Source organism: Colletotrichum truncatum (assembly GCF_014235925.2).
Source record: "Colletotrichum truncatum strain CMES1059 chromosome Unknown Contig_0001, whole genome shotgun sequence".
NCBI lineage: Eukaryota > Fungi > Ascomycota > Sordariomycetes > Glomerellales > Glomerellaceae > Colletotrichum > Colletotrichum truncatum.
Genome location: NW_027222398.1, coordinates 6,261,799 through 6,285,806, shown reverse-complemented (window position 1 = coordinate 6,285,806; position 24,008 = coordinate 6,261,799). Strand labels below are relative to the sequence as shown.

The following is a 24,008-nucleotide window of genomic DNA, read 5'->3' as shown; positions in this document are numbered from 1 at the left end:
CAAGCTTGAATCTCTGCCATACCCAGATATCTGGGCTGGTACTTTTGTATATCGGCGAGACGAGCAGTGCAGAATTAAGTGGAATCTATCGACTCATTGTTCTGCTGATATTCAAATGTCTGAAGTGAGTTATATTCTCCCCAGCAGATGTCGTGTGTATCCCGGCGACGATGGTTCTTTAGGGTCGCAACGACGATTCAGACGAAGGAATGTATTCTTTTTCATGCCCACTTCCCATACTTACCGTGTGAGTGAGGCTGCCTGGCCGGAGTGGCAATTGAATGGGTTGGCTTTTTGTAAATAGGTCATGTCGTATTTATAAGGAGGAAACGCATAGCATCTGGCTCAGTCATTTGCAGATGATCAAATGCGGATATAGGGTACTAGGGTTGCTCTAAGCAAGACTTTAACCTATTTCATTTAGCTGTCGACGGCTGCAAAATTGGAAAATGACACTGGGTCGGATTGCGATAGAGATTATTGTACTTCGTGAGGCATTGCTTATTTCATCCCTGTTAAGATGATACTGTCGTAAGTATTATGAATGTATCGTACAAAAAAACCACATTGCTTAACCCCATGCTTTCGATGCCCCCCAAAAAACCCTAACGCCTAGCATCCTTTCCATGCCATTAGCCATCATACATTTCCATGCTAAAGCCTTCATGACCTTCCAAGCCCATCACCCTTTTTCGCTACCGTCTTACGTGGTAGTACCACAACCTTACGGCTGAGTAATTCTCGCAGCTCCGGCGTAATGACCTTCTTGACCTGCTTGTCATCCGCCGCCTTGCCGGTGTCCTTGCGTGGAGAGGCCGGTCCTGCGCTATTCTGACCCTGCTTAGGGGGTTGGTCGGAGTTCGGCTTTGAGGGAGAGCCAGGGGGATCGCGGATTTTGGGAGGAGGAAAGTTGCCCTTCTTATCGACAGCCTCAACAAGACGGTGGAAACGGTGGAAGAGAGCCTCGGCGCGGATCAAGGTTGAGTCAAGGTCCATGGTGTTTGAGAGCTCATTGACTATGTGAGGTTAGCTTGATTATTCAGATTTTAGGGGTAAAAACAAGGATAACATACCATATTTCAGAACCTCGTCAAAGTGCTGCAAATGAGTCATGATGACATCCCGGTGCTTCTCAAGTATAGCTAGCGCTACGAAGAGGTGGAAGCTACTGCTGAGATAGTCCGTCCAAAGGATTTCCCAGAGACGAAGAACGTCTAACCACTGGAACTCGCGCTTGTACCATACTAGCAGCATACGGAAGAAGAAGAAGAAGTTGGTGCTGTCGGCGGACTTCAGATGCTCATACAACTTCGGGTCCATGAACTGGACAAGGTGGTCGAGAGTGAGAAGCTGGGCACGCATGCCCGACTGATCGCGCAGGAAGTTGCGCTCCATGCGGTCCATGAAATGCTGGAAGCCCCAGAAAGCAATGGCGTCGTCCTGCATCACGGCATAAATGGGAGCAAGTAGGTCTGACATGCCCTGCACGTATCCGAGATCCTTGTTGTACTCATTGTAGGTGAGTAGCATGTCCTTCATCTGCTCAAGATGAACGTTGGTGCCGACTTCAGAAAAGGGAGAATCGGGATCAGGATGTGGGATATCCTCTCCCGCGAAGATTGGAACATTTCGATCCGTTCGGTGGACGTCCTTTTCTAACGGGGTATTAGCATAGAAACATTTCCAGAGCTTTGTAGAGGTACTTACCGATGCGGGCACGCTGCTCGCGCCACCATTCACCCTCTTCACCTTCACCTCCAAGATCCACAAGTCTCTCCCACCAGGCGCCCTTGAGCTTAACGTACTCGTCTCTCAAGGACGCAATCTGGACCTTACGTTCATCTGAGGTGCTATACCAGTCGTAGACTCCCAAAATGAACAGCCACGCCTCCTTTCGCACACCGTCGTCTGGATCCAGCCCGCCGTGGAAGACTCTTTCTTTGACTTCGTCAATAGTTACTGAGAGCCTTCCAGTGCGCTGGTCAAAGAATGTGTTCCACTCCTTCAGAGTCACCGGCTTCCTCCTGTCCTCCAGAGACATGGTGCTGCTGCCGTCCAAAAGCTCGAATTCTCCAACATCGGTGTCCTCGAGCTCCAAGACTTCCCTTGCAGTCCATATTCGCTGGCTACGATCTCGTTCACTCTGCTCGGCGATCCCCATTGCCCAGCGTGCAAGATATATCCTGGCGCTGTCGAACTCGTCTTGCAGCGTCTGGACTTCTGGGTTTCGCAACAACCTCTTTACTTGTGGAGGCACGTTCGGGTTTTGCATGACATCTTGAGCCGCCCTCCGTGTGAAAGTCGTGACTTTGCTGAACTTTTCCATGATGTTCCAGCCAGTCTCTTTGACAAATTTAACAAAGGGGTCCATCTGCGCATCAGCGCTGGAGCCCGCACCGCCGGCCCTAGATCCAGAAGCCCCTCCGCTACCATCTCGCTGGCTATTAAGGACAGAGCTGGCTGTAAGTTTCCCGCCAAAAGCCTCGCTATCCTCCTTTGACGGGTTTACCAAATAGATATTCGGCTCGGCTTCAGATCGCTCGATGGGGACGTACCGCCTCAGCCAACGCAGTACCTCGTCGCCTCCCCAGAACATCTCACCACGATCGCCGAATGGATCGAAGCTGTCTCTTGTCCTCCTTTTCCTCTTGAGGATCGTGCTCTGGCATTCATTGTCGTGGAAAAAGAGCGCAGGAAAGCTGTCGCCCGCGCGTGAGTTGATAATCAGCGACCCGAACCACCAGCCTAGGCTGGGCGGCCGCACAAGAAGCGAGTATATCGCACTGACGGGTATCGCAAACGCATAGGTGCCGACAGACCCTCTATGGGACGTAACCGTCGGGGGAGGTGGCACAAGGTATGACTGCTTTGGTGGCGATTCGCCCTCACTAAGGTCGACTTTCACGTAAATGCTCTCGACGTCACCGAGGGACGTTTCGGGGAGCCATGCTAGCAGCAGGTCCGAGGCCGCCGGATTCTTCGAGTCTTGGGAAGAGGAGGATGTTGGCCGTTCGTTTCGCGGACCCTTTTGCTGCAACAGGGCAATATAACCGGGAATGTTGTCTTTGGCAGAGGGCGTGGGATGTACATAGACCTACATTTCGTTGCGAAAGCTTCCGTCAGCTCCGGCACCTATAGTGGGGTGGCGAACGGTTGTCTGATTTTCAGAAGGACTCACCTTGCTCTTTGAAAAGAGCAGCTTCACGCCGCGACCAGTTTCAGTGTGCGTGATTGTGTTGTAGTCACCCTCTTCATCGTCGCTGAGAGCATAAAAGCTCCCCGAAGGCGAGCGAGGGCGTCCCGGTTGAGGGGCACTCGACGATGGCGGGGGATCCGAGTCTGAGGTCATCGTGCAGCGTTGCCTTTGATGATGTAAGACAATTTCAGGCTCCCAGGGCCTAGGAGAGGTCTTGGAGGTAGACGAGACTATTCGTAGGAAAAGAAAAAAAAAAAAGGTCAACGGTCGTGGGTCGGCTGCTGGAGTTCCTCTTCAAAGAACCGAAATAGTAACTGAGGGAAAAGGAAAGACCTGGAAAGTCAGCATGTGAGCGAAAGTGTGGCTAGTGATATGGGATGTTTGGGCGAGCAAGCCAAGCACAGAGATGCGCGTATGGTACTCGTTGAGTGTGGCCACCCACTTCCTTCCTCTGTCACCACCCCGCTATGAAAGCTTGCATCCATGTCTCGGAGGGGGGCTGTCCCACTGTATCTGTACCGCCACTTGGCAGCCTTTTAGCGTCTCTTAGCAGTATAGCTACCTGAAGCATCAAGGTAAACCATGTCATCTGCAGCATGCATGCGTCGTCATTCGTGCCTTCGGGCTAGCCTCCCGGCCTTTACGTATTGCACGCGCAAGCGACTCGTTGCCGCCGTCTCTCGCGATGGTCTGCCTCGCCAAAAACGAAGCTTTAGGAAAATGCCACAGGCTTTTCTCCATGGATTCAAATTGTGACTCGTCGATACGCAGCTTTGCAACCGAGACGAATTAAATTAGGAAGAGAGGATTACGTTGTTACGATTTCCCCAATGCATACATGTTGCCCTAAATGGCAATTCGACCTCGCTTGGTTTATCATTGTTCACAAAGACGTAAATATTAGTGTTTGTATTGTGTGCTTCAGCTCTGCTTCCGCACCCTTTTGACGGCATGTCTTCCAGCTACATAGTCCGTCTTGCGCATAGTCTCTGTGCCGCTTGAAATTGAAATGCAGCCTTGAGAAGTCCCTAGTAAGGCCTGGTCTTTCCAGTGGCAAATCCACCAAGAATTACGGCCAGATAGGTCCGCATAGATGAGTTGTCAGTGAGTCTTCCGAGGAGCTCTCCAGCGTGCCTCATATGGTTCTCTGCCTCCATGAACCGCAACAAGCCAAATCATACGGAAAACCTCCTTATCTCATCCGAGGACCGCTTGGAAGTCCTGTCCGCCTTGGACCGCTAGGCAGTCCTGTTGGCCGCCCCCCACCACCGCCGCCACCGCCATAGTCAGCCTCGCTGGTCGACCATGGAGAGTTAGCTGACATGAACGGCCTATCCCCGCCGCCGCCGCCGCCGCCTCTTCCTCCATCGTACATTCCACCAGGGGCAAAACGCTCTTCGTAGTCACCAGAACCGCCGCCTCCCCTACCTGGGGGTTGAAAGGGCCCTTGATTGCCTCCAGACGCTGGGCTCGTCGTTCTCGCACCTCCCCAGAGTCGCTGCTTAAGTCGATCTTGTGCAGATCCGCCAGCTGATCCGCCGGCCGAGCTGCCAGGCGGTGTGTTCGCTGCTTCTCTTCCGTATGCCGCGCTTGACTGATAGCTGCCCGCCCGTTGGCTAGGCAAAGGCCGGGCCTGCACGTCATCTCGTCCACTATCTCCACCCCGAGCGAATGGGCTCATTCGCGCCGGTTGTTGTTCGGCGCCTCGCATTGGCGGAGGGGCACCGCGACCTTGTCGAAGGCTCACTGCGTCCTGCCTGGGTTGCGCCCCGGCATTGCTGTCCCAGAGAGAGCTGAGTCCCGTGCTGGGCCCGGGCTGCTGCTGCTGGTTGAGCCCGCCGTATCGCGATCCTACTTGGGCCGGTTGGGCATAGACGGGAGCTGCTGGTGGTGGTGCCTTGGGGTCGGGCGGCAACCAGCCCGGAAACGTACGCCCCTTCTCGGTGTAGTAGGCCCTCAGCACTCTGCAAACGTGGGTGTCATCTTCGGTGTCGCCGTCATTTTCGCTCTGCAGAAGTCGGCTCTGCAAGCTCGAGATCTGGGAGGTAGTGTTGGTGAGGATCCTCGAGTACCACGATGACATCGTGCCTGTTCTTTGAGACGAGGATCCTGCGGGGCAAGAAGGCTGCTGCTTTTCGATGCTTTATCGGGCGGGTTGGGGTAAATGGCTGCTCTACTCCGGTGCCAAATAGTCGCGCTTCGAGGTTTAATAGGCAAAAATTCGCTCGCTTGAATTGTCTCGTAACGCAAAAGGAGAAAGAAATCGAAAGGGACCGGTGACTTGTTTCGTGTAGGCGGCGTAATCGTGGAGAGTTGCTTGAAGTGGTCTGTTTCAAATAAGTCGGCCTTGAATGATAGGGAATGAAGGTCGACCTGGGTTGAGCCCGACACTTGTGGCTCGGCGGAGCAATGCCTGCCAGCGGTGGGGCCTACCCGCATTGTTCTAAAAGGATTTGCACTAATTGAAGCGCTTGGTCTTCACCGACCGACCCCGGCGCTAGCCTGCCTCGGTGTACGCTTAGATCGCCGCTTGGGGGGAGGCAAATCCTGCCTTGTCGGCTAAGGACTTTTCGAGAAGGATACCAGAAGCAAATGCATACTTCAAATGTAGGACTTTCAAAAGGACCTGAGAGATTGGATATTTCAGACTTCGTAGACCCTTACATTTTGTTGTACTTGGACAAATTCACGTGCTACTGAAATAGCCAACAAGTACATCGTAGGAACTCGACTTCAGATAGGTTCAGGAAACAAAAGGTTCACCAACATTAAAATTCATTCTAACAATATATATCACAACATGCAGTGGTATGCACAATGCCCTCCGGATGCAACTTTTCCTTCCGTAGCCAGCCATTAAAGGTATTCGCGCCAGACGCCAGTGAAAACCATCCGAGCCTCTACCAAGTCAACTCCTCGGCAATCTTGGGCCGCTCCTCCTGCTTCTGCTTGAGCCTCTTCTGGTTCATCTTGACCGCACGGCCACGCTTTCGCTTGTCTCCCGCCTTGCGGTCCGCCTCCTCGTCGCTGTCTTCCGAGTCTTCGTCATCGTCGCCTTCCTCCTCATCATCGTCCTCCTCACTCTCAAGCCAGTCCTCAATGTCCTCGAGCTCCTCGTCGCTCTCCTCGATGTCAGAGACGTACTCGACCTCCTTCTCGAGGTCATCCTCGGACTCATCCTCGGCTTCCTCATCCTCTTCCGACTCGATGCCCTCGTCCAGGTCCTTATCACGCTTGCCCTCGCCTTCCTTCTCCATGGCGTTGAGGACTCTCTTCCAGATCGACTCGCTGACGTTGAGGGGTTGGTCACCGTAGGCGCCGGACCGTAATCTTTCGACAAGCTCGCGCTCGATGGTTCGCTCCAGCTTGGCGGCAGCCTCCGCCTTGCGCTCTCTTGCCTCCTCACGACGTCTGATCTTAGGAGCCAGCTTAGGGACCAGCTTCTCACCCATGCGCTCCTCTTCGGCCGCTATCCTCCGCATGCGGATGTTGACCTGCGTCAGGCGCGTGAGACGCTGCTTGCACTTGTGGACGAGGAACTTGGGCCAGTAGATGAGCTTCTCGTCAAGCTTCTCGAGGGCCTGCTGGTAGTTGTTTGGCAACTTGATGCGCTCCCATAGTTTCGACGGGAGATGGGCTCGCTCGATCGTCTTCATGTACAGGTACAGCGTGTCCTTGTTAGGAGAGCGGCGGACGGTGGCATAACGGGAGTTGGCCAATGGGCACGACTGTCGATTGCAGAGACCGGTGACATTGTACTCGTTTCTGCAGAACGTCTGCTTCTTGTCCGTAGAGAGCTTGAAACTGCAGAACTGCTGGTTGATAATTTGCCTGCCGAAACGTTAATACTAATGAACTTAAAAAAAAACAAGAGACAAAAGACACACCAGATAATCTCGTCGGACGCCATTGTGACGGTATTCGGGAAAAACAAACAAGGCCTGGGTTGCGGAAAAGCCTTGTTGTTGATCAAGTGCTGAAAGCTCACGGGAAAAAGAGAGGCGGCGGGGCGCTGGTTTTTTCTTTGGAGGCAATCCAAAAAATTTCAGAATCGGGCAGGTGCAGGGATGCTTATCGCGATAAGATCGGAGACACAACGGCCCGAGTGGCCAATAGAAGTCCGTGCATTGCAGATAGCTCTGCGACTGGAGCTCAGTTCAAATCTCTCTCTTCCTCATTCACCCTTTATCCAAGGATCTCATTCGTGTATTCAATGATGGGGGCATTTTAGCAATTCTTTAATCTAAATTGATTCTTTTCTTGCGTTGTTTTATTAGTCCATGTCGGTTCTCGTCCGAACTACGAGGAGCCTCGGCCGAACCTTCTTCGTACGAGCTGCAATATGTGTTAGTGGTAAGGGCCGTTTTCCCGGGACGGGGCCGGCGCCGTGGGGGCCGATTGCTGGTCCTGTGCCGATCCAACGGCAAGTTTTCGCCGGGTTGCAAACGCAAACAAGATTTTTATCATCTGGTTCTGCCGCCCTGTTTCACGAAGACACTATTTATGCTTTGTCGACAGCTCAAGGCCGGGGTGGCATTGCAGTAATACGCATATCTGGCCCAGGATGTAAAAATGTGAGCTACCCTGAAGGCGCAAAACAGCATTGTCGCTGATGAAATTTACTAGGTGTATAAAGGGTTGTGCCCGGAGAAGCCTCTACCAAAACCCAGGTATGCTGCAGTCAGAACCCTGACGGACAGCCAGGCAGGCGAGAATGCATCCATTCTGGACTCTGATGCTCTAGTCCTGTACTTTCCGGGACCCAAGACAGTAACTGGAGAAGATGTCCTCGAGCTTCACGTGCATGGCGGCCCGGCAACAGTCAAAGCAGTCCTCGCGGCAATCCCCAAGTGTACTTCAGAGGGCAAGATTCGCTACGCCGAACCAGGAGAGTTTACCAGGCGAGCCTTTCTAAACGACAGAATCGACCTGGCGCAGGTTGAATCCCTGGGCGACACTTTGGCCGCCGACACGGAGCAGCAACGGAGGGTGGCTGTCCGCGGCAATTCGGGCGTCCTGGGGCGAACTTACGAGGGTTGGCGCGAGCAGCTCCTGCTAGCTCGCGGTGAGATTGAAGCTCTCATTGACTTTTCGGAAGACCAGCATTTTGACGAGTCTCCGTCGGACCTGATGAGCAATGTTAGTGTCCTGGTGGCTGATATGCGGCAGAGCATACTTCGCCACGAGGCAGCGAGCCAACGCAGCGAACTACTTCGCAACGGCATTCGCATCGCCCTTCTAGGGCCGCCGAATGTCGGGAAGAGCTCCTTGATGAACCTTATTGTGGGACGGGAGGCATCCATTGTGTCTATGGAGGCGGGAACAACTCGTGATATCGTAGAGGTTAGCCTCGATATTCGAGGTTATCTGTGCTCGTTTGCAGACACGGCCGGCATCAGAACGAGGTCTTTGGTGGCGCCAGGAGACGACCCTTCAGAGCCCGCACTAGGTCTGGTTGAGGAGGAGGGCATCCGCCGCGCGAAACAGAAGGCGGCAGAATCAGACATCATCGTCGTCTTGACATCGATCGAGCCAAGCCGCGACGGTGGGTTCCGGATAAATTACGATGCGGAGACGTTGAAACTGGCGTCTCAAGCCCGGGCATGTCTTGTCGTTGTGAACAAGAGGGATGCAGTGGATGACACCACATTCTCCAGCCTCATCGAACAACTCCGAAGCGAGATCAAGGCTCGCGTGCCAGGCATGAACAAAATCGAGCCCATCGCAATTTCGTGTCGCGAGGCCCAAGCCAAGTCTATAAATCATAAAGATCCGGGCGCCATCAACGGGCTTACCGACCAGCTCGTGCAGTCATTCGCAGGAATGACGTCCCTGCCTTCCGACCAGCAAGACCTGCTGGGCGTGACTGCCAGACAAGCGCAGCTGCTCGAGGAATGCCGCGGGTGTCTGGATGATTTCATGGAGGAGGCACACCCGGAGGAGGAGGAGGGGGAGGGTTTGGAGCCGGATATCGTGCTGGCGGCTGAGCACCTCCGGTACGCTGCTGACTGTCTCGCCAAGATCACAGGACGGGTTGAGACGGGCGACGTCGAGGAGGTGCTGGGGGTGATATTCGAAAAGTAAGTGGGAGCGGATCTGACTACGGGATCCTTTTTTTTTTCCTTTTCATTTTTTTAAAAAAAAAAAAACTTATTCACTTTTTGTCATGTGGTCGCTAACAAAGAAGCACAGATTTTGCGTGGGAAAGTAATGATTGAGATGCTACCTACACCGGACAATGAAGTCCTAGTATATCTAAATCTAGTAGTAGTGAAGAAGAGGGATGTGGGTTGAGCGCTTTCAACGCCCCCCCAAGGAAACAAAATAAAACCACGATTTCCACTCAATGCGATGCGGTGCAATGCCATGCTATGCAACTTCCAAGTATCCCAAAAGAATGATCCAGCGCAAATATCTCTTTTGTTATAAAACTCCGGCCCAATGCTGTGACAATGAAGGAGAAAGACTGCGGAAACAACCGTCTATGATCCCAAGTTTGTCGAGAAAGAATGAAAGAGGTGAGGTGGTAAAGTCGCCTGCCAGTACAGTTGGCCCTGGCTTATCCTCGCGACTTATCCCCAAAGGGTTGTCGCGCGGGAAGTGAGCGACATCAGAACGCCGGTCTAATGCAGATGTTGAAAAGAGGAAGAGTGGCAGTGCAGTTGATGGTGCTGCCCGTGACGGAGCTCAAGACGTTGGCTGGCGGCCCAAAACAGGTTGCTGGGGGCGGCAGCCGCAGAAGTGAAGAGGGTGCGGGAGGGTGAGACGCTTATTTGTCCTCCTCATCGTCACCATCCTTGTTGTAGCCAGAGCGGCCCTTGTTCTGGTCGTCATCATCGTCGTTGCCGTCCTTGTTGTAGCCGGAGCGGCCCTTGTCGTTCTCCTCGTCGTCGCCATCCTTGTTGTATCCAGAGCGTCCGTAGACGGTGGTGGCAGGAGTGAAGATGAGAGTGAAGCTGGCCATTTTAAATGTGTAGATGGGTTGTTGGGGTTGGAAGTTTGGTAGTGTGGTGTTTGGATATGATGGTGTGGGTGGTTTGAGTGTTGTTGGTTGATAGTGTAGATGTGAGTATGATTGTTAGTGTAGCTGTAAGATTGTGTTATGATTGTGATGATTGTGATGATGATGATAATAAAAAATGTTTCCAGAGGGGATATAGCAAGTGTTTATATAGATCTCGGGACAGCTAAATTGCCATGAGCACGAGTGCCATGGATGAGGCTCATCGTGTAGGTACACGTAGTAAGAGCCAGCCCTACCTTGGAAGATACACTGGTACCCGGTCTGCATATCTGAGCCTCCCCGTGTCGAGGCGCGGCTTACTGGTACAGGTACGGTACTGCAACGCATGATTTTGGATGGATTGGCATCTGCTTCAACCGGACTTGTGGTTCTCTCAAGGGACGGGAGGAAGAGACACACTTGTGATGCTGGTTCCGGCATGGCCCCCACGAACCTCCAGGCAGCATCTATTCCAAAATTGGAGGGGGTGGATGGGTGATGAGATGAGCGAATCAACCAGGGCCATGGGCCGAAGAACAGCTTCTGACCCCATGTCCCTGGCTTTGACCGGGTTGGGCGTGACACCAGTTGCTCGTCTCGTTTCCTTTTGGAATTGTTGCGCAAGGGCGTCGTCAGAAGTTTAGCGTACTATCGTCGCGCGAAAGGGTGTGCCGGAGATGTGTCATTGCGATGGCAATCTGCAGAGACCCAAATCCCGACGTGGTGGGATGGGATGTGCTGGGGGGTGTCTGGAAGCGAGCATGCCGGGGTGCCGCGGGTCTGCGTGTTCTGTCCAATGTCTACTCCCTGATTGTGTGTTCACACATGGGCATGAGGAAGGGTTGTTCTGCAGCAATACCGTAATAGGCTGTCTCATCTCAAGGCTCGTTTCCATTTCTGGCTGTAAAAGGAAAAGTGCGTGTGTGGCTTGTACACTCCGAATTTTTGGAAATTTAGCCAAGGAACAAGGAGAGCAGGGGCAGCAGCAAGGGGACAAGAACCAGGGTGCGGGTTACACGGATTGGAGCGGCAGGTTATGATTGATAGTACTAGAGTTGGTGGAAGCGCTAGAAGGGCCAAAGTCAAAATGACAGGAAAAGAATACACTGAGTGACGGGCAACAGGCGAATGGGAGGTCGACGAACAGGGAAGTCGTTGTACGCATAGGGCTGAGTATTTTTGGGAGGGAAAGCACTCGTGCAAAGTAAGCACCAGCCCAGTTAGTCTGTAGAATCTGGCAACACCTTACCTGCCTTAGCAATACGTATCAGGTCGGCCCGGTAAGGCACGTAGCACGCAGGGCCTCGTGCAGTAGTGTACGTAGCAATCATGGTGCGAAGGAAAAAGAACGGTGAAGCAACTTGCAGCCACAGGGAGTGGTTTGAGTGCCTCTGTCAGCAGTCGGAGAGGCTGTGCAGAAGGTTCTGTTGCCATACACTGATGAGTGTCTTCGTGTTGGGTGGGGGACGGTGAGTGTTAGTGGATGGGAGGGTATGGCAGCTGACATAACAACATCCGTGATGTTGACTGGATTATTGACCGACCCGACGGGGCACGAATTCGTCCGTCTCAGTTGATTGCCGGTCACCCGCCCGATAGTGATTCGCCAGGGGCGGTAAAAAACTACCTCTTGCTTCGGCATTCCCTTTTCCTGGCTGCGTTATCTCTTCACCTTGGATCGAAGCGGTTCGACCGCTTTCTGCTCTTTTCCTGTCTTCGCCGATAAGCGGGAACCCGCTAATCTCCGTCGGTTTCCCTCGTGGCAGTAACCCGCCGTCACTCGCCCTGGTCCGGGATCGTCACTGCAGTGAGCATGCGAAAAGAGTCACCGATGCTGTAAAGATGATAGATACATATCCTATGCTATGATGTGACGTTGCGCCGCATACGACAAGACGCCCGGAAAATGGCACTGCAAAAGCCGTGCTTAGATACCACAAACCCCGACGTGATATCGGAGACTCCGCGAGTGAGCGGGAATGATTGTTTAGACTTCGTGGGGGAACCGTGGAGCATCGGGGTGAGGAAACCGGGGCGGTGCTCATCCGCTTCTGGATGATGACCTAAGATTCTTCAACCTCTTTCAACGTCATGATCATGATTGCTGTAGTCGTCGCGCTTCTTGATGCAGGAGCATGGTTTGTTCACTGCGTCCGCCCAATTTGGTTTAGATCCGACTGTCAGTGTTCGGGCAAAGCCGAACATTGAAGTTATCGCTTTTGGACATCAGACAGTAGAGCCGCCAGGGGGGGGCCAAGGAGAGGGAACACCGCTACTGTGGAAAGAGGTGCATATATCCAATTATACCGCATCCCCATGCTTATTTGGCCGAGAAACTGTAGAGGGATACCCGGTATGACTCAGCCGATGCAGCCCGTCCTTGTTGGCCTGACAGGCTCATTGAAAGGCAGACAGGCATGTGCTCCGCCTACCCTCTGAAGAGCGCTATTTACTGAATGGAAGGAGGCACCTTGGTGAAGATGTGGAGTGAAGTAATAACATGTTGTCGGGGAAGTCGGGGAAGGATACGACGAAGGACGCATCCAGTTTAGTGGGTCCCAAATTGGGCACAGAGACAGGTGCCCATGTACTACACTAAGAACCACGTGTAGCAGGGGGGGACTACAGAGGCACCAGCTGGCCCAAGCTTCAGGAAGAAACGGCACGATACCTTAATCTTTAGATTAGTTAAGATACAGTGGACTCAGCGTTCCACCCAAACCTTCATGAGGTCGTTGATGCACTTTCTTTCTTATTACAAGCCGATGATAATGGCGTTAATGATCAAGATACCCATATAGATGTGCACTTATATGTGTTCTCGATGTAAACATTTACAAGAACACGCGTGAGTCTAGCAATGTTAGTTTGATATCTTTACTATCACCACCCAGTGGAGAACCAGATCATCCCAGAACTTCAACCTAACGCACATGGTACAGGGCAACAGACCACATGTACTATCTCTTCCCTGGTTGCTTGGCGCCGTTACTGATGGGCATCTTCAGCTGGCTTTTCATGTCGTTATCATGTAATAAGTCGGCCGACGTCCCGTCAACTCTCTCCCGGATATAGATTACATCCGAGTAGATCTAGATGAGTGTGGGCTAGGGTAACCAATAAGCCAATCCTCTTCTCTCCGTTGTTTTTGGGAGAAGCACCCCTCGCTTCTAGTTATCGCATTCTCAAAACTAAGGCTTTACGACATGCCACATTCTCGGTTAAGCATAATCTCTGCGCTTTGGGGTCCTCAGATGAAAGCTATTATGAGACGTACTTACTAGCCTTGTTTGGTTCAAAAGAACAGTGAGGGTGGTCATCTGTTTTAGGTTCAGTTGTGAGTGGACTTGACACATACACATGCGCCACACCGTAACCGGGAAGTATGGGGGCGACAACATGGATACCGGGAGGACCTATTCATCTCATAATCTGCTGTACTGGTGGCTACTCCAACATGTGTTCCATTTTTACGTATCACTCACAATGGTAATTCTAAAGCTCGAGAATCGTTTTGTACAAACATAGAGCGTCGGCTTGTAATCCGCGAAACTCCATTACTAAGTTTACTGCCCCCAGATGTACAGAGACAACGCTTCTTCTCGGTACATTGGACCAACTAGCTCTCACCGAAGCCACACTATTGAAGCCTGATATCGTGCTGTGTTACTCGAGATTAAGCCTGGAACGGCTTTTCTGAACCGAATGACACTTGCTATTTTTGCCGTGTGTCCATTCATTGCCAGTCCTCGGGGGTTCTGAAGCCGTCTTTGTGTAACAGGGGCTCTTACTCAGACCGAATGCCACCTGCAATTTCCCAGCCAGCCTTTTCTTCGGCCCCCAAGCTCAAGCTAGCAAAAGTTCTCAGCCAACGGGGGTTTCTTTTCATCTGAGTTCGTGGTTGCTGAGTTGAAAGATGTGTTGACTTTGGGATATCTAATGTCAACACACTCCACACCCATTACCCACCTACACATGTCGCTGCGAACCGACCGGGGGAGGGGGAGGAGGGGGTGATAGAGAAGGGTGACATCCGCCTTCGCCTGATCTTTTTGAGCCGCCTAGCCCTATGACCTGCATGAGAGCCACTTTGGTGCTGACACCAAGCCTGTCCAGAGAGCTTGCCCACCCCTGTTCCCTCCCTCTCCCCCCCCCCTCCACAGCTCACGGCAAACATGCTTCCAGTCGACGGCGTCAAGCAGAAGCGCACGCGCACAGCCCACCTGCGTTACGACCTCCCTCGTACCTCGTAGCCGCCTGTGTAACAACTTATCCCACACCGAAGAGCTCTTGGGCGTTTACGTAGGTAGGGCTGATGGTGTACTAGTACTACATGCGGTCATGGTAAAGGTAAGGCGGCCGCCAGTACCGAGATGCCTCCCAATGTTTTGTACCCCAATCTTTTTGAGACACACATGATGCTACGCCATAGGACTAAGAATGCTATGTAAACAAGCCACTCATCAGTTTGTTGCTTCCCCCGTTCTTCGCAGCCTACCCGCCCCCGCCCCCCGTTACGAAATCCCATCCTTCAGAAGGGCCATGTGAGACAAAAAGAAGATCTCGGTTCGAAAGCCCGGTCAGAATGTTTGTATCACACACGAAGGACATAACCAGGATTTCGGATCCTATGTGATTCCGCGGCCATCTCCCGCATCAATGACACATGCCCAGCACCGTAGACTAGGCTCCAACGACGCTTTTCTCAAGTCCAAAGTATTCTGTGGATTTCAGTGCTGGGCCAATAACGAATCAGAACCATCCATCCCGGCAGGGTATCGAATGACACAACACTTTGGATTAGAAAGACATGGTCTTTCGCTGGCTATGCGATCCTCTTCTTTGACACCCCCCCGTGGGGGAGATCCGCGTACATGGAGGCGAGGGTCTTGGCTCGGCTGCTTACACATTTACATCCGACATTGTCTGCTTTTGCCATCAGGGGGGAGGTGTTAGTAGGTGTAGGGGAATGAAATGCTTACGGAACGGACGGAGGGCCGATCGCTTACAATCCATACCTACCGTCGACTTCCACCGTCTTCGACTTCTTCCAAGGATGGACCTGCTGGAAAGGGAACCAGCGGTCGTACCAGCATCTCAGATGTGCCAAGCCTGTCTTCCCCGCCGGATGATCCGCAAATATGAAGAAGAATCTCTGGGCGCATGAGCTTGTGTAACATTCTCGACGGGTTGGCTCCCGCGGTCGGGGCAACGGGGTGGAATTTACGGCTCCTGCATGAGGTCTGTAAATTTCTGCCTTGAGTTGTGGACATGTGTTGCGGTGTGCAGGCGTGTTCTTAAGTCCGGTATAAGAGAGCGAGCAAAGGCTGGCAAAGCCACTGTCGATGACATCTTTAGGCCAATCACAGGTCGGTGACGACTACGGACGCATCATCATCCGCGTAGATCATCAACATCCCCTAATTTCACACACTCTCTCGAGGGAAACAGTATGCAATTTCCTCTGCAGATGTCATCATAGCGTTGCAGGATTTGGCAAGAGAAGTACGTTTGGACCTCGCGCTTCCTCTTCTGGATTAACTTGACGGAGCCAAGTCTTTTGCCAGTTGAAAACGACATCTAAACCCAAAACAATCCGTCCCTTGGGGGCTCCGATAGCGCGAGCATATTCTCCATTTGCGGGTCTGGTATCAGTAAGGGACAATCATTGCGAGTCAAGTCACATGCGAATGAGGAAGCAGCATGCTTAGTCCAGGCCGCTGGCCCTGTCCATATCTCATTGGGGGGGACATATGTAGCATCCCTTGACACCCGCCTACCGCCCATTTCATCCATGATCTTCATACAGATGTTTTTGTATCAATACGGGAGAGATAAATTTATACCGAAAGAAGCTCAAAGCTCATCCCTGACGTGGCCACCGCTCGCCTTGTCAGCTGCGTGACCCGGTTCCTCCAATGCCATCAGCTTGACGACCAGACTCGTCCAGCCGGTGAAGTGCTGCGTACGCTGGCCTTCGCCGGTCTCGGGGTTGTACTGCTCCCAAGCGAAGCCTGTCTTCTCCCAGCTGTTGTAGACTGTGTCGACGAGGTTCTTGCGCAGACGGCGGAACAAATCCGCAGCCTTGGCCTTGTAGGGGCCGTCCTGGGCGGCAACGTTCTGTACACGGTTAGAAATCTTGTGTGTTACTCGATGATGAGCGATAACTTACCCTAAGCTGGGAGACTGCCATGTAGTTGATGGGCATCCAGACCGGGCTTCTCCAGTAGTTCTCGGCGGTTCCGTAGAACTCGTCCTGCTTGCTGAGACTTCTCAGCCCGTGGGGGCTGAAGAGGTGCTCCTCATCGCCGAGCAGATCGAGGAGCTTGCCCAGCTTGGGGTCATCGGCCTCAAGGAGGCCAACCAGGAAGGGGAAGAGGGAGATGTAGCCCTTGTGGCAGACGAGCTGGTGCTCTTCGAAGGCGTCGATGCTGGCGTCACAGTAGCAGCCCTCCTTCTCGGACCAGTGGAGGTCATCGAGGTTACGGCGGATAGCGTTGAGAGTGGTCTTGAACTCGTTCACTTCTTCCGACATACCGAGGGCGTCTGCGATATTCATGAGAGACTTGGTCATCAGACCAACCCACGACATCAGGTCGACGTGGAGCTCACCGGGGTGAGGGGGTTGGGGGCGAGGGTAGTCGTCGAGGCCGCTGGTCAGGATGTGGGTCTCGGTGCGGCCCCTCCAACGGTAGCCTTCCTTGTTGGAGAAAGCCTCCCGGTCGTAGGTCTTAAGGTCGCCGCGCTGCGTCTTACGGAACCAGTCGTACTGGCGGCGAAGGAGGGGGTAGAGCTTACGGAGGTATTCCTCACCGAGCTCGATGTTGTTCAGATGGGCAGTCTGGAGTGTGGCGGAAGGGCCGAGATGCTCTTTCTCGGCGGGCAGGCTGCCGTTGGTCTTTCGGAGACGCTCCATGAAACCTTCAATGATGAGGAAGAGGGTGGGAGGGTTGGCGTAGTGAGGGTACTGAACTTGGAACTCCTCGGGCACCTTGCTACGTGCTTCGTTGCCGAGAATTTGCTCACGAGCAATCCATCCGTCCTCGTCAATCAAGTTGAACCAGCTCTTGACTACCTCCAAAGTCAGGTCGATGTCCCAGTCGGCAATAGGAATCAGATGGAAGCCCTCGTCCCAGAGGAATCCGCGGGGGAAGAAGGGGCGCGATGGAATGGCCGTGTAGAGTTCATAAGGACCCTCTAGTTCCTGCTGCTTGCGGGCACGGGCAGCTGCAGCCTCCTCCCAAAATCCTTCGTTCTCCTCATCGTACTCAGGGGCGTAGGAACGGTCAACAAGATGCTGACCGTGGAAGTAGCCAATACCACCGAGGAGGTTGGAGAACATGCTCTTGCCGAACTTCTTGTACTTCTCGTCGGTGAATGGAGCCTTTAGACTGAAGATGGAAGAGAAGCGCTCGCCAAAAGACTCGCTCACAGACTTGATCTCTCGGGTGACGTCGGCACTTGTCAGCTCGGGACCGGCTGAACCAGACGAGAACAGAACATCGAACTCGAACGCTCCCTCAAAGATCTTCTGGACAACGTGAGAGTTGCCTTCGCCGGGCTTGTTCTTCAGCTGGTACACCAGGTGCGCCGGGGGCGGGTCGTTCATGTCAATGTTCTCTTGTACTTCCTTGATGCTCTCCTGAATCAGGTTGAAAACAAGGCCCTTCGCCTGCCATTGGAGGTCATCCGGCACAGTCAGGGAACGCACGATAGTTCGGTCGGCACGCTTCTCCTCCAACAAAGCGTGGCTACCGGAGGGGTGCTTACCCTCTCCTTTGGTGACGACGAGCTTGTACTTGCCAAGCTCTGGCGAGGTGCCCTCAAACGCAACATCGCCATCAAAGCCTGCCGGGTCGCTTTCGCCAGAGACAGCAAGCTTCGCTTCGGTGCCCTCCTGAGCGATGTAATAGTGCAGCATCGTCTTCAGGTCGGAAGGAGCGCCCTCTCTAGGAACACCTTTGATCCTGGCTGCCCAGCTTCCGCCGTGAGCACCCCCAGACACCTTGACAAATGAGGTGGTGATGTCAATCTGGTTGCCTTCATCGTGGATGGTCTGGATGCCGCCCGTTCGTGCATCGTACTCATCCCAACCATAGCCGTGGAGGCCTTCGTGTTGCTCACAGGTGTAACGGAAACCTTTCAGATGTTAGCTCATGAGCCGCTGGAATATGAAGCACCATCTGGCAACTCACCCTGCTGAACGTCTTGGTAGTTATCAACTCTAGACCACATCAAACCGGTCCAGAGAGTCTGCGGAGACCTCGAACGGACTCCGAAATAGAGATTTGGCTTATAAGGTCCCCAGAACAGGCTTTGGTTGTTGAGGCGGCCGACCTCGGTGGTCAGGACGGAAGCTGAGCCAGGTCCATCTTCCGCTGCAAGGGCCAGCTGTGCACCAAAGATGTTGAGAAGAGAAAGGGAAATGAAAACGGCCAATTGTGTTATTCTGGCCATGATTGCGGTGTATGAGGATTAGACAGTGCCCATAAGAGCTCTGAATAAAGGAATTGACACTCACACAGCAGCTATTTGAAGTTGTGTGAGCGTTTACTGCAGAGTTTAGGCGCAATGATGGTGGTGCTTGAGTAGCGACGTACCTTTCCAGAGTGAACACGTTGGAGGACAGAAGCTCAAGCTCCTCGGGGCTGAAGTGTGGCTTTGGACAGCTAGCCTGACGTTGACACCAGGACGGGCCAATCAGCCCCCTGAATCGCGACAAGCTTGGACCAACTGACGTGTGGCGTCGGCTGTTTTAGCGTCAACTCCGTTGTCCGTAGCTGCTACAATCCCTGAAACTTCAGCAGGCCTTCCCACTACACTGGCACTGGGGGACTTCGGCGCGAACCTCCCCGCTAGAAAACCCCCGGTCAGTTTCGCACACCGTCATTCACGCCAGTGGCTGGCTGCATGTCAATTCCGTCTCCGTCCACTTTATCCTTATTTCTACTCCTAACTTGCAGCCTGCACGTTGGTAGCTTTCCTGTCAATCTGCAGCCCGTCTTGCGCTTACTCTCGAAAGCGCGCAAACGCCGACTATCGCGAGTCCCGTTCGTTGTCAATTCAGAACCCTGCTGGCGAAGCTTCTCAACATCCATTCGTACATGTCGTGGATTCAACAGCAATAGGTCATCACGATATAGCCGCGTAGCTCGCATGCGCACTCCCCCCTTTAAGTTGAAGATGCTGGACAGAAGACATACGAAGTGCTAGGATGAGCTTGGACTCGCTGTTACCCATCGCTCCTGCGAGGGTGAGGGCATTGATTCTTCCGCTAGGCCAGATCAGAAGTGACCGTTTCTTGTCCTTCGTCGAGCGCCTGCGGCCTGAACATGCCGTCTCCTTGCGGGATGTCACCCCCGATGGGCGGCCGAACAGAAGCAAGTCTCCCCTAAGTTTCTTCGGCGTAGCGCATGCGTTTACTAACCGCTGGGCGGCAGACATGTTCTCGCCCTTGGCTTTCCCACACGGCACCGTATTCTACGAACTAGTTACAAATACACCCCCGCCCTCCCACCTCGCCCTCCTGCCTTTCGACTTTTATCGCGAACCGCTTGCCGTCATTGCAGTCGCCGATGGCACTGAACTTGACCGTGTGACTTTTAACAAACGCCACTCGAACACGGCGCCAACCATTGCCGAACAAAACATTAGAACTCTGTACCAGGAATTGGAGGATCTACGAGACCGCTTCGGCAAGGCGCTGGTTCACCAAGTCTTGATCTTCGACCATGTGCCGGCGAAAGATAACCCGGTACACCTGCCTGAGGGCCTCATCTCTATACCACCGCCGGACGAGTGTAAGCGGACGACGATGAAGACGATAATGTGCGACATTACGTCGCAACTCTTGGCCGAAATGACAACCGTGGCCAAGATGTACGAGGCATACTCTACCATCGAATCCCCTGGGCAGTCTCATGCAATGAAGCATGTGAACGGCGCATCCTGGGATCTCGGTAGCTCTCCGCCAACGAACAAAAGAAATTCACAATTTGCGCCTACCCCTCAGAGATCAAGCTCTACCAGCGGGCTGCCTGATAGGCACATGCATCGCATGTCAATGCCCGTTGCGCCCTCGAAATCGAACTCCATGATACCGTCAACCAGCTCAACCCCGGCCCGTTCTTCAACTCCTGTCAGGAGTGGGCTATCGAACCCACCAACCACTTTTGATGACTTGGCTGCCAGTATCAGCAGCGGCTCTTCGACCCCTGACCCGACTCCGCTGGCTGGAGACCATTTTAGGTCGGATAGTTCAGATCGAGTCTCAGTGCAAGGCTTTGGTTCTGGTGGATCGAACGAGCGTTCGAGGGCGAAAGGGAAGGGGAGAGTGACCATCATGCTTGGTTCCCTCTACCTGCAAGCTGGACGTTGGACCGACGCTTTGAAGGAACTCATAGACGGCGCTACCGTGGCTAGGTCTATCAATGACCACATCTGGCACGGCAAGGCCCTCGAGTTGATCACCGTCAGTCTCTTACTTCTTGGATGGGCAAATATAGAGTTTGCAATTCCCACCGTATGCCTGCCGCCACAAGACAAGTCGACAGCCGCAACTATGGCTGCATTGGAGGCGTCGACTACTGATCCCAGCCAACCGAAGCACATCCGGAACCTTCAAATTATACTACCAGATCTTTTGGAACGCATCGTGGGTCTGTACTCCAGGATATCGGCAGAGCACTTGCCGCCGTTGCCCTTGGCTGAAACCACAATTCGATTCTGTAAGATTCTCTCCGCTCTTCATCTTGCTGACGGAAAGCTGGGAGAACGATCAATGGGTATGATCATCTTTGGTAAGCTGCCTTCAAAGCCTTTGACGACAGCGCCTCGTTTGATCGTTACTCCAAGCCGACAGCAGATCACTACCCTCCTCTTTCGAGCTTTCCCTTCTTCTGCATCGGAGCTTCTTACCATCGCCGACCGAGCTTCCATCTTGGCCGGAATTGCATCGGTTCTAGGGCCACTTGGGTATCATCGTAAAAAGGCTATGGTCACCAGAGAGCTTGTTTCGGTTCTCATCAGTGGTTTAGTCGAGGCTCGCACCCGAGGTGCTGCGGAAATGGGTATTCACCCTGCAGCAGGCCTGGTTGCTCTGAACGCTGCCAATGGCCACACCAACAGTGCAGTTGCTCTTGAGCTGGGCGAGGGAGATGTCGAGCAGGGGATAGAAGCTTTCCTTGGCCTTCTGTGCAAGTCCTACGGCATCGTAGGTTTTGACTTGAAAAAGGAACTTTCAGATGTTGCCATTGCTAGCGAAGACTCGGATGCTGCTATTCTCGATAGAATTCGAGGACAGTCAGCCGCAAGATTCTTTGGGTTTACCAGCGTCAAACTGAATATTTTGAGAGCTTGCATTAACTTTTCTGAGGCACTGCCCGACTTCAATGGTGTCTTGAAGTTTTCAAGCGATTTGCTTCGAACAGCGGGATCTGGTGTCGCCCCTGGGCCGCGTAAAGAAGATGCATCCCCTGTTATTTCTCGCGACGAGCAGATCCGCCTGGTGACGAATATTGCAAAGACTTCGAATCTGTCAAAAAGACTAGGCCTGGATCATCTGGCTGCCGAGTACTGGGATGAGTTTTTCGTCCGAGGTATAAGCTTGGAACCATTACCTAGCACTAGAATTCCCGTTCCTCACGCAAAAAGCACTATTCCGGGGGCCGTCACGGCAAGAACATCACAGGACGTCAACCCCTTTATTTATAATCCGTTCTTAAAACAGCCCGACAAAGCCACCGTCGAACATACCCTGGTTGCAAACGAACCGGCGACCTTCAAAGTCACTCTGCAGAACCCTTTTGATATCGAGGTTGATGTCGAGAGTATTCGTTTGGACACAACCGGAGCAGAGTTCGAATCGCATGCTGAAAGCACCATCATTGGCCCCTATCGAACGCAGATATTAAAGGTTTCAGGGACTCCCAAGAGCGCTGGTGCCTTGAAGGTCACGGGTGCGATTATTCGCGTCCGTGGCTGTCGAGAGCGGCGATTCCCAATCTTCACTCAGCCGTGGACTCCACAAACGGAGCTGAAGGTTAAGGCCACCGGTCTCCCTGCCCTAGAAAGCAGCATCTCGTCAGGGACCATTGTTGGTCAGCCATTGAAGGTTGAAGAGGTTGGCTTGAATGTCATTCCCCAACAACCCGTCGTCATCGTCAAGTCGACGACGCTTCCTCAAGCTTCCATTATGGTGCTTGAGGGGGAGAGACAAGTTTTCTCTGTCACTCTGCAGAATTTGTCGCAAACGACCCCGGCAGATTTTATGTTGTTCTCATTCCAAGACTCAACGCAAGGACCACTGCAAGCAGGGATTAATAATAGAGACGCCACCCCGGCCGAGCTCTACGAGTATGAGTACATCCTGATGAAGCGACAGGCTCTCAGGAGGTTGAAAAAGAAGGAAGCCGAGAAACGATACATAGCTCCAGGTGGCACTGCCACCTTCGACTTTGAAATCTTAGGTAAACCAGGGTTGACGAATGCCGCCATTCAAATCGACTATGCTTATCTTGGAGTACCCCCCGAAGAAGTCACAGAGCAATTCCACACCCGCCAGGTTGCTCTGCAGCTGACTGTTACTGTCAATGCTAGCGTTGAGCTCACCAGACTGGACGTTCTTCCTCTTCAGGGACCTGTGCCCCGACCGCTACTCACCCTCACCCACCTAGAGTCAAAATCCGACCCGTCTACACTTGCAGACGAGTATTGTTTGCTGTCTATGGATCTCCGCAATGCCTGGCCTAACAACATGGAGGTTCAATTGGACGGCGAGGAAGGCATCTTAATTGAAGAGCATGTTCTTCCTGGCAACACCAGTCGTGTCATCGTTCCTATTCGGCGGATATATCTTGACGATCCTCATGCTTCCATTCCAGCCTTGAATCCTTCGAGACAACGGCAATTCGTCGTCAGTACCAGCAAAATTACGCCAGATATGGAGCGCTCCAACCGCGAGGCATTCTGGTACAGAGAAAAGATCCTCACAACACTTACGGCTAGATGGAAAACTGTTTCCGGTCCGAAGCGAAGTGGTTACATCGATCTACGGAGCCTTAGACTCTCTCCTCGTATGATGGACGCTTTGAGAATCGACGACATTGGAATTGATATCTGCGTCAAAGACAACATCGCGGACAATGGCGGTTCGATTGATCACTCCATCCTAGTCGACAATTTCGTACAGATTAAGATTGACATCACCAATCGCTCGGCTCAGCCAGTCTATCCGATGTTGCGATTGATGCCGGCTCTGTGCCATCGCCCTCTTAATGTCGCTTTAGACTTCACCAGAAAGTTTGCCTGGAACGGCACCCTACAACAAGCACTTCCACTGCTGGCCGCCAAATCTAGCGTCGAAGTGGAAATCGAAGCAATGGCCTTGTGTCGGGGTGAGTTTGAGATCGCGGCATCGATTGAAGAATACCAGATTTGGGAAGAACCCAAGGAAGAGAAGGAGAAAGACAAGGAGAAGGAAGGTCGACAAAGGTCAGACACTCAGACGATGATGAACGCGCTCCTAGGCGTGAAGGAGCGGCGCATCTGGCATTCGAGACAACCCTGCGTCATCCAAGTGATAGATCACGACTAGTAGCATAGCTACATTTGCTTGACGAACTGTACGATGGACGTGGACGAACGAATCATAGCAGACGTGGAGTTGGTGATCGTAGCGGCCGTTTTTACATAGATAATACAGTGCCTCTAGACGCACACTATGTAGTAGCCGCCCTTAGTTGTGATGGGCTGAAATGTCAGGGATGTTGGATCGACTGCGGCGGTCGAATTAAGTTCACCCCTGCAACG

General features: G+C 52.9%; 7 protein-coding genes across 7 annotated transcripts; 2 read left to right on the top strand and 5 right to left on the bottom strand.

The window, feature by feature from the left end:
• Positions 1 to 663: 663 nt before the first annotated feature.
• On the bottom strand, positions 664 to 3,349 carry CTRU02_201753 (GTPase-activating protein gyp7; the record flags this gene model as incomplete). The annotated part of the gene is made up of 4 exons (XM_036729876.2): positions 664 to 1,016; positions 1,074 to 1,655; positions 1,708 to 3,094; positions 3,179 to 3,349. 4 exons carry the CDS (start codon positions 3,347 to 3,349, stop codon positions 664 to 666), a joined length of 2,493 nt encoding a protein of 830 aa, XP_036578410.2.
• Positions 3,350 to 4,388: 1,039 nt separating this feature from the next.
• On the bottom strand, positions 4,389 to 5,279 carry CTRU02_201752 (uncharacterized protein; the record flags this gene model as incomplete). Its single annotated transcript, XM_036729875.1, has 1 exon — positions 4,389 to 5,279. The coding sequence occupies one exon, from the start codon at positions 5,277 to 5,279 to the stop codon at positions 4,389 to 4,391; it is 891 nt and encodes a 296-aa protein (XP_036578409.1).
• An 817-nt stretch (positions 5,280 to 6,096) lies between these two features.
• Positions 6,097 to 7,106, bottom strand: CTRU02_201751 (uncharacterized protein; the record flags this gene model as incomplete). The annotated part of the gene is made up of 2 exons (XM_036729874.1): positions 6,097 to 7,027; positions 7,084 to 7,106. The coding sequence occupies 2 exons, from the start codon at positions 7,104 to 7,106 to the stop codon at positions 6,097 to 6,099; spliced, it is 954 nt and encodes a 317-aa protein (XP_036578408.1).
• Positions 7,107 to 7,476: 370 nt separating this feature from the next.
• CTRU02_201750 (GTP-binding protein) lies at positions 7,477 to 9,280 on the top strand (the record flags this gene model as incomplete). The annotated part of the gene is made up of 2 exons (XM_036729872.2): positions 7,477 to 7,770; positions 7,823 to 9,280. The coding sequence occupies 2 exons, from the start codon at positions 7,477 to 7,479 to the stop codon at positions 9,278 to 9,280; spliced, it is 1,752 nt and encodes a 583-aa protein (XP_036578407.2).
• Positions 9,281 to 9,965: 685 nt separating this feature from the next.
• CTRU02_201749 (uncharacterized protein) lies at positions 9,966 to 10,160 on the bottom strand (the record flags this gene model as incomplete). The annotated part of the gene is made up of 1 exon (XM_036729873.1): positions 9,966 to 10,160. The coding sequence occupies one exon, from the start codon at positions 10,158 to 10,160 to the stop codon at positions 9,966 to 9,968; it is 195 nt and encodes a 64-aa protein (XP_036578406.1).
• Positions 10,161 to 16,055: 5,895 nt separating this feature from the next.
• On the bottom strand, positions 16,056 to 18,656 carry CTRU02_201748 (mannosyl oligosaccharide glucosidase; the record flags this gene model as incomplete). Its single annotated transcript, XM_036729870.1, has 3 exons — positions 16,056 to 16,319; positions 16,372 to 18,338; positions 18,395 to 18,656. The coding sequence occupies 3 exons, from the start codon at positions 18,654 to 18,656 to the stop codon at positions 16,056 to 16,058; spliced, it is 2,493 nt and encodes an 830-aa protein (XP_036578404.1).
• A 757-nt stretch (positions 18,657 to 19,413) lies between these two features.
• On the top strand, positions 19,414 to 23,793 carry CTRU02_201747 (hypercellular protein; the record flags this gene model as incomplete). The annotated part of the gene is made up of 1 exon (XM_036729869.1): positions 19,414 to 23,793. One exon carries the CDS (start codon positions 19,414 to 19,416, stop codon positions 23,791 to 23,793), a length of 4,380 nt encoding a protein of 1,459 aa, XP_036578403.1.
• Positions 23,794 to 24,008: the final 215 nt, after the last annotated feature.